At 37.9% G+C, this 8,682-nt stretch overlaps 1 protein-coding gene across 1 annotated transcript; it reads right to left on the reverse strand.

Annotated features, from left to right (window-relative positions):
- Nucleotides 1-1,759: 1,759 nt before the first annotated feature.
- LOC135692596 (TBC1 domain family member 25) lies at nt 1,760-8,296 on the reverse strand. The gene is made up of 4 exons (XM_065210784.2): nt 8,146-8,296; nt 5,934-6,040; nt 5,327-5,478; nt 1,760-4,374 (listed from the first exon to the last, which is right to left on the reverse strand). Exons 1-4 carry the CDS (start codon nt 8,227-8,229, stop codon nt 3,071-3,073), a joined length of 1,647 nt encoding a protein of 548 aa, XP_065066856.2. The 5' UTR covers nt 8,230-8,296; the 3' UTR covers nt 1,760-3,070.
- Nucleotides 8,297-8,682: the final 386 nt, after the last annotated feature.

An 8,682-nucleotide genomic window follows, 5' to 3' on the forward strand; every position in this document is an offset into this window, starting at 1 on the left:
GGCTACGGGCTCGAGTGATAATTGTTCAACTGTATAAAGTAGATATGACAGAAAGGATCACGAGCATTCCTGGTTTTAGTCAGGGATGACGTTAGGAAAGTTCCGACAAGGGGGCTGATGCTTCCGACGAGGAGGGGGAGGTGGGCTAACTATTTTGGTACTAAAGCCTTGAAACACGAGGAAGCAAGTAAAAACCGCCATCGAACTATGCCAACACTAATAGAATTGCGTTCCAATAACTATGCCAAGTAAAAAAGAAACAGGAACCGCACGTTTTGCCTTATCTAGTTTATACCTGTAAATTTCGCTCCGACGGGGGGGGGGGGGGGGGGCTGTAGCCCCTAGCCCTCCCCTGGCACCACCCCTGGTTTTAGTCATACCACGAAATTGTTCGCGTTCGTGTATACTACCACCGCGACCATCCCGGAGTTCGCGACGCCATGACACAAGTGGGGCAAAACCACAGTAAATACAATGGCGGCAAATGTCATCGAGATTTATCAATTTTCTCTGTAGCCCAAACAAGGTCCATCGTTAATCAACAAAATTTAGATTTTCATTCTAAGGCCCCGTTCACACGGGAACGCAATCGTTCCGTTCCATTTTTGTTCCAGTTTCTGGAACGAAAAGGTATACTGTTCACACGGTGCGTATCGATTTTTGTTTATGTTCAGACGGGAACGCAATCGTTCCGTTCTGCAATTTGCGCGCCAAAATAAGCGAATGATTTTTAATGTGCATGTCCATAATGGAGATAGATTTCATCATTTCGATTTATCTCTGAGCTATCTCTGAATTTTTTAAACAATTTGAAAAAATGGAGAATACAAAGGCGCCCCAAAATAAGCAAGCTCGTGGGAAAATTGAAGCCAACCCTAAAAGGAAGGAATTTCAATGTTTGCAGAATGGTGTTGAATCTTTTAAATGGACTAACGGCGAGATTCAACCAATGGTGTTTTTGAAATCCTCCATTTTTTTCGCTGATTTTATTATTGTCACCTTTTCCTTCCCTCAACAACAACACAGACGCATGCGCCAAGGGCAAAACTCTTATCGTTCCATTTTCTGGACCAGTTCTGCGCGTTCACACGGGAACAGAACGGAACGATTGCGTACCGTTCCACTTTTCGTATCATATATTTTATCGTTCCACTTTTTGGAACGGGACGATGTCGTTTGAAGCGTTCCCGTGTGAACACAACCCCTGAGCGTTCCGCTTTTCGGAACGGAAAAGAACGGAACGGAACGATTGCGTTCCCGTGTGAACGGGGCCTAAAAGTATTCAAGTATTTTAAAAGTAAAGAGGTTTCACGGCCAAAAAAAGAAGTCTCTACCCACCATGATTTGAACTGAACTAGCTATAGAATAATAGAATTCCATCCTAGCATCGCGAACTCGAATAATAAGGTGGAACTGGCCGAGTCAGTAAGGCTTGTTATATGACAAGATGATTTCACCACATACTTATATGTCTTTTGAATTGGCCTGACACGTTCTGCTTTTATCTTAACGATTAATTGAACCAGATTTAGGCTCAGATAAAGGCTTATGAATTCAAATTATCTGATCGAGTACACTCGCTTCAAAAATAGCAACTGGTCGTGAAAGAAGAACATACTGCGAGCATGTCTGAGAAGCATAAGAAAAGTAAGGTCCGTCTGAGCAGAACATCTGCAAGGGTACTTCTGCAAATCCCATAGCCGATTCAAAGTCATTGAGCGTGACTACAGAAAGAAACACAATTTCAATAATCATAATATTCTGTTTCCTTTTTGCTTTATAATTTCATTAACAATTTGCAATTGAATTCCTAGAATATTGATACCTAGTTAAGTTATATTATTTCGCCATCTAGAATAAGATGAAAATTCGAAAAGAAATACGTTTCTTAAATGTTGGAATAAATTCTTACTATTAAAAATATTTGGCACAAAGCCAAGTTATATGAATGGAAATCGATTATAAAAAGTTGTCAGGGTGATGTGGCATCAGCAAAAGAATGGAGATTGAATGTTGAATGAAGAAGGTTGAATGGCTCGACCTTAATCTACAACCCCACGTGATTCACAAACTTCGAATTGCTTTAACCAGTTAGCAGCTCCAACCTATCTTGATTGTATACGAGGCAGTTGATGAGATTGGGGGCAATCTTTGACGAACTTTACCACCAGGTTTCTCATTTCTTATTTGCTCTGATTTTTATCGACTTTTCGCCCCAAGAACTCTTTGGAGCCCGTCGAGCAGCCTGCTACAGTAACCTTTTCTTCATTCACACATTTCTCATAAGGCCCGTGGCCAGGTTTTCTAACAGAGAGAACGGGGTAGTCTTCTCTGCAAAATGGAAATTTTCCCCAGTTCCTCGTTGATTCGGGACACAAGAAGGGTGCTCATTAGCACCCGATTGCCCTCTGGCTACTGGGATGCACATATCTAATTGAGATTCGAAAGGGTCTCAATGGGCAGAATGATGCGGACCGGGAAAACGACAAGGCGTTAGAGACGATATTTCAATACTGCTCAGTAAAAGCTTAAAAAGAATTCCGTTTAATAGCTAACTTATATGGACCAAGGAGATTGGTAATATCATCTACTTGCATTATCGATAAATGAACCCCGAAATTTGTTAAGTGACCCAAAGTGATGCATACATAGATTATTTACAACTATGTAATAACAATACTGGAATTGCATACTTAGAGGTAAAAACGAACTATTAAATAGCTCTTTTTATCAAAATAGTCAATCAATTACTGTGGAGGCGCTAGATTTAAAATCTACTTTACAAAAATTGACATTCTTCTTGTTTGATACTGCGCAGTTATCTCCTACATGACTGTATTATTTTCGCCTGAAAATTCATTTCGTGACAATAGAATCAGGCCCGTTGACGTCAATACTACGTTACTTCATGTTTTAAACAGGATCTCAATACCGATGATGCAAAAACATTCTTAAATCGTCTTTATGATGTTGATCGATGTTCTTATTATGTAAACAAGACGGTGACCGGAATAGCATGAGCAGAGAACCAGGAAACTTTCTGTATATCAATTTCAAGTTGGACCTAAAATTAGCAGTGTGCTTTATCCGAGTTTGCGAATGGACAAACCGGATCAGTGGCAACATCCGAATCGACAGTCTGACCATCTAAAAATGCTTTAATGTACTCAATAAAAAGAGCCCTTGCTTTGCTAAGGACCTTGGATGAGTCGTGCTTTCGAACCATTTTATCGAAGAAGATTCCCAAACAGCTGTAATCGGGCTGTTTCAGGATTTGTTCTCTGTTTATCATCAAAATGGCGAGGCAAAGCAGGAGTGTCATTGGTGAGCCTGAATTGACAAGCCAAGGATGAGGCAGCGACGACACGATGGAGCTCTTGGTATCCTTGCTGTTCCGCTTGGTGTATATGCCTTCCCACGTCCCATTTGTGGCAGTGCCAGGAGGGTAATACAGTTGATACAGTTTATGATAAAATGCGGTTATTGACTCTGGATCGGTCTTGTCTGGTGGTATGGAACTCCACACACATTCAAGAACGCCCAATGCCTCCTCAAAAGGGAATTCTCTTTTTAAATCCAGAAGTAACATCCGGTAACAAAAGAAAAGGTTTTCGGCGCCAATGTCTTCAAGATGTGAAGACACCTCGGGATCGACTCTCTTCAAGAGAACTAAGAGAATATGAAAATTGACCTTCATTGAAAAGCCTTGCCGCTGAAAATTGTGTCTCATTCTATGCATGAGTGCACAGAAACACCAGTATGACAACATTTCGTCATCAAGCACATGGAGAATTGGAGAAGCAATGTCACTCATCCCTTGGCAGTATGACGTTTCTGGATTATTCAGTGAATATATAGTCAAAATGTTAAACAACGAAACGAGATTTGGATGATCCTCGGGAACGCTGAAAAACTCAACATTTCTGTCCGTACGCAGCACATCCTTCTGTATCATGTGAATTAGATCGTTAACACTCTTTGGACTTTTTTCTAACCAATTCTGCTTCAAATGATGGTAAACTTGATTCCTCATTAACAAAAACCTGCCCCTTTCAACTGATGATAAATCAGAAGGATAAATTCCTAATAGATGCGACCAAACTTCCTTTCTAGCCCTCCCTTCAACGCCTCCACTAAAAATACGCAGTCTTAGTTGCTGCTGATCTATAAGTCTACCTTCTGTGTTGAATAGAGTAGCAAACTCCCCTTCAGTCAAAACAGGATGCTTTTTGGTATCTATAAATGCATCAACTATTCGATTAAATGTCCTGTATATTTCATTGCGCACGGTAGCACCAAATGGCAACTGCGGCATGTTGCTTTTGATGTCTTCGACCGATGGAACATCCTTTGATTCCACAAGGGCCCAGTTACCTAAAATAAAGTCAGGAAGGTAACAATGGATTGGAACTAGGCGAGTAGGATTTTGCAGAAGGTCGGCAACACAAACATCGAAAGGGATGTTGAGCTTTTGCCCATTTGTATGTGTCTTTATATGTGGTGGGAGGAAATGGCAATCATCAACATCTATTCATTTATTCACTGGATCTTTTCTGATTCATATTCACATCAACCTATTCTCATTTTTGACAGAAACTTAGAACTTGGTTACTTGTCTTTTTTTGTTGATTTCAGTACGAAAGGCCCCTTACAAATTCCCTATTTACCAAATCTTAAAGAGCTTCTTTTCAGTTACACAAAAATGCAATATGAGCTTACATGAAGTAGAGCATTTAACAAGTCACAAGAGGCTCTTTCTTCTATTTATCTATAGAAGAGAATAGGAGATAATGTGCCCCTTTTCTGACAGATGCGTAATCACTGGAAAACATCATTTCCATTCCATATTTTGAAAAGGTATTTTGCTGAGCAGTTTTGGGTTATCCAGCCTGAACTTTTTTCATTATTGTGTAATTAAAGCATTTAGTCAACATATGCTCAAAAATCCACCAAAACGTATAGTGAGGAAAATTTCAAAATCAATGAACAGGTAAGGTCGTCTTTTAAGTCATCAAAACAAAATCATCTGTTTACACCAAAACAAAATATCCCGACTTGTTTAGACAGAAATAGTTTGTTTTCTATCTAGGAACCATTCAACTAGGTGAAGGTTAGGTGTCACTGATTGGTAATAAACAAAAGAACCAACCAAAGACGTTATTCTTCTTCTCACATTGCTTCTGATCTGCGTCTGGATTTCAATTTTCTGCTCTGAAGTCAGATAGTCTGAAAAGTGTGACTAACATACCTTGACATATGGTTAAGATAACATACCTTGACATATGGTTAAGATAACATACCTTGACATATGGTTAAGATAACATACCTTGACTTTGACTGATCTTTATCACCAAGAATTGGCTAGAAACACTGCGAAATGCAGCATCCAAATCCCAGTCTGATGTTATTGTCAGAAACAAGTCTTCTCTGTCATTGTTACAAGAAGATTTTGGCAACAGGTATGACAAATGGAGGTCACTAGAACAAAGTTCACTTGCAGGTTCAAGCTTATTGAAATATTAAGAAGTTGATAAATAATGTATGTATATAATGTAATTAGGGGTGGGTGAAATATAAAATATTTTCAAAAACAATCAACTTACAAACAGCTCAAGCCCCAACACTATCAAACGACACAATGTTTGCTCAATAATATACACATTAACATTCAACAAGTTTAAACAAGTTTAAAAATATTTACCTATACTAAAATTATAGTGCTTTCATGACACTACAACTAGTTTCAAAAACTATCTTCATCTGTAAGGAAATTAATGCTTTGCACTGTATTGTCTGCAGTGCATGAATATTCAAAATCTTTGCAAATAAATAATATTCAGATTTTAGGTGGTGAAATTGCAATTATTAAATATTTAACATATTTATGAAGAAATCTAACTGCTGGGTTGAAAAATTGACAGAAACAAAATTACCCAAATAAGTTGAATGCCTTTTTCAATAACAGTGTTAGGTCTTGGAGACTTGTTATTTTCGGATCGACAGCCATGTTCTTCCACGTTGATGTGCCCTCAACCACATACTAGAAAAAGAGACAAAATTCTGTGAACGGTAGCAGGGACATGTTAGCCCACCAGGGCTTGGGACATTTCCTGGTAGGCCCATTACAACTTCTTATGTGGGCCCCTTTGGATTTTTCTTCCTTTTAAGCTTTTACCATTTGTACCCCATGCTGCCTCTGTGACACTTATTTCTAACATATTTTAACTGTCAACAATAAGAAACAATCAGCATCAAAATGGTGTGCCCCTAGAAACTTTTTTTCCTGGCCTATAACAATTCCCACCATGCCCCTGAACAGAAGTGGTAGCAGAGAAAAAATTACATTAAACCTGTCCGGTTTCTGTGGTGACAGTGCTGTTAGAAGATGGTGCAGTGAGATATCTGGTCCTCGAATATTTTTTGGAAAATCAATGTGCCCTTTTGTACACAAGTTTTTAATTGTTAATGTATCTGGTTCAAGAAACTCAATTCAGTTATGAAATCCCTTTGGAGGTTCAGCATTTTTAGACAGCACAATAATCTCAAGACAATTGTTCAAAATATTGCACACTGCTTTTCTTCAATCAAGATTTGATTTTGATTCATCAGCTATTGCTAGGGAACAACTGTTATGTCTCGGGGTGAGCAACTGTTATGACTGGGGGGATAACAACAGTTTGCCCAGCAGGAGTCCTTCTTGAAATCTTGAAGCTGAAGAAAGGCAATGGTAATGATTATGGAATTTTCCATGCAAGTAATGTCCCGCCAGTTGATTGCAATCTAAGCACAAAACTTGTGTTGTCATGTGTGATAAGCTTTGCATGCATGGAATGCAAATATAGTGCTTGTTGGCATGATGGTAGCACAATTTTACATCTACTTTCTGATAATTTTAATCTCTTCTTAAACAATAATGATAACAACAATAATAATAAACTTGTATTTCTGTTATTGTTCTGCTACTGTTTTAAAGTTTCCCTCAATCTCTTTAGATTAGATGTACAAACTGAATTCTCTGTGAAGTAGAGTCATATCACCCTTTATTAGACAATTTCAGTAAAAATTGTTTTTCCCAGCTAATTAGCACTTTCTTATAAAATCAACATACTACAAAAAAATTAATTGTGGTAAAATCAACATGTTTCTATAAAGCCAGTCTTGAAGACTTTTCTCTCTTTCAACATGAGCATCATAACTATTTGGTAATGTTGCTTTCACAGGTGATATTTCTTTGTGACAAGCTTAAGCCATCACCCAATTTGGGTGAATCAAATTTTGGCATACAGAAAATTGCACAACAGAGAAGAAATAGGAATCATCAACTGTTTTCTTTCCTTTAGCTTTATCATTATAAAGTATCAAATTGAACTTTTGGTGAACAATTTGTTTCCAAAGTCAGAGGCAAGAAAGAATAAAGTAAGCCCCCTCCCCCCCCCCCTGTTTTGGCGTTCTTATTTGAATGAGACTTTCTCACATGTTGCACAATCAACCACTCATAAATTGTTGATCAACACAACATGGAATCCTGGTGTTTCATTGAAGAAGCCATTTGGCCAAAGATAGAGCTTCCAATCCGAAAAGCTTTGTGAATGCAAATTGTACAAGCTATTCTTTGGGTTTTAAGGAAAATCTATCGTTGACCTCCATATCAACATTTAGAAAGCACAGTCAGAATTCATGAAAAACTTCATGCTCTTCAGATAGCTCTTCAGACTTTTTCATGCACTCATCATCTTACGATTTGATAAAATAACACTCAGGGCATTTATCTTTTTGCATTTTTACATTAAACTACGTATCCATGTCGTAAATGCAATATACTGTAGTGATTTGCACATGTTGAAAATAATTTTTAAACTTGAGTTTCAAGTGTCTTACCTTTCCATATTTATCAATGCAGTTTATTTTATTTATCAATGCGGATCAAAATACCGCTATATTTGAAATAAGCATTATCTGAAGAAATACAACAAAGCGTGTATGATTTTAAGGGTCGAAATGTAAAACAGGTTGAAACTATAGACAGTTCTTCAAAGGCCTAGGCACCAAGAGAGTTATGTTGGCCTATGAATCTATGAATTATGTTGGCCTTGTGGTAATGGAACCTTCAGTTCGGAACAAGAATAACCACTGAAAATGCCTTACGTTTGCTTTGATTCTAACTGCATCGCCCGCAGCATCCATTTGGCCGTGCTTATATCCAAGAACACCAAATATTAACGGCCTCATTGATATACCCACACCATTCTTCTGACATCATCCATCTGTTTTCGTACCAGTTGATACGAGCCTCGTTTACAAAACCATCTAATTATGCTCTCAGGCAAGAGCAAAGACACCACGTTTATGCTTTAAATCATTTTGGGGTGGAAATAATAAAACATAGCAAATCTTCTGTATCAAGTGTCCCCACAATAAGAAAAGATTGTAGCCATCTTTTCCAATTTTTGTCAATACATTTTTGCAAGCAGAACTAATTTCGTGTCGGCCTCCTTCTCTCTACTACCATAATCTGAAAAACATTTTCCCTTGTAATAATGATGTATTTTTCAAATGAAGCGAAAATGATACTCTAACTTCCTAGACTTTATATGAGTTTCTTGCTATTTGAAGCAATCTCTAAAAAGCAAACGATAAAAAGACTGTATATTTCTCTCTATTGAGCTCATTACGATTAAATAA

Source organism: Rhopilema esculentum, chromosome 3 (assembly GCF_057945365.1).
Source record: "Rhopilema esculentum isolate cy_ngs chromosome 3, ASM5794536v1, whole genome shotgun sequence".
Classification (NCBI taxonomy): domain Eukaryota; kingdom Metazoa; phylum Cnidaria; class Scyphozoa; order Rhizostomeae; family Rhizostomatidae; genus Rhopilema; species Rhopilema esculentum.

What these genes read in the sequence shown, in the direction of transcription:
- LOC135692596 (XM_065210784.2), bottom strand. Translation starts at nt 8,229, where the DNA reads ATGAGGCCGTTAATATTTGGTGTTCTTGGATATAAGCACGGCCAAATG. An exon ending in AAGGCATTCAACTTATTTGG is followed by an intron (nt 5,479 to 5,933) that starts GTAATTTTGTTT and finishes ACTTTGTTCTAG; the next exon opens with TGACCTCCATTTGTCATACC. An exon ending in AAAGATCAGTCAAAGTCAAG is followed by an intron (nt 4,375 to 5,326) that starts GTATGTTATCTT and finishes ACTTTATTTTAG; the next exon opens with GTAACTGGGCCCTTGTGGAA.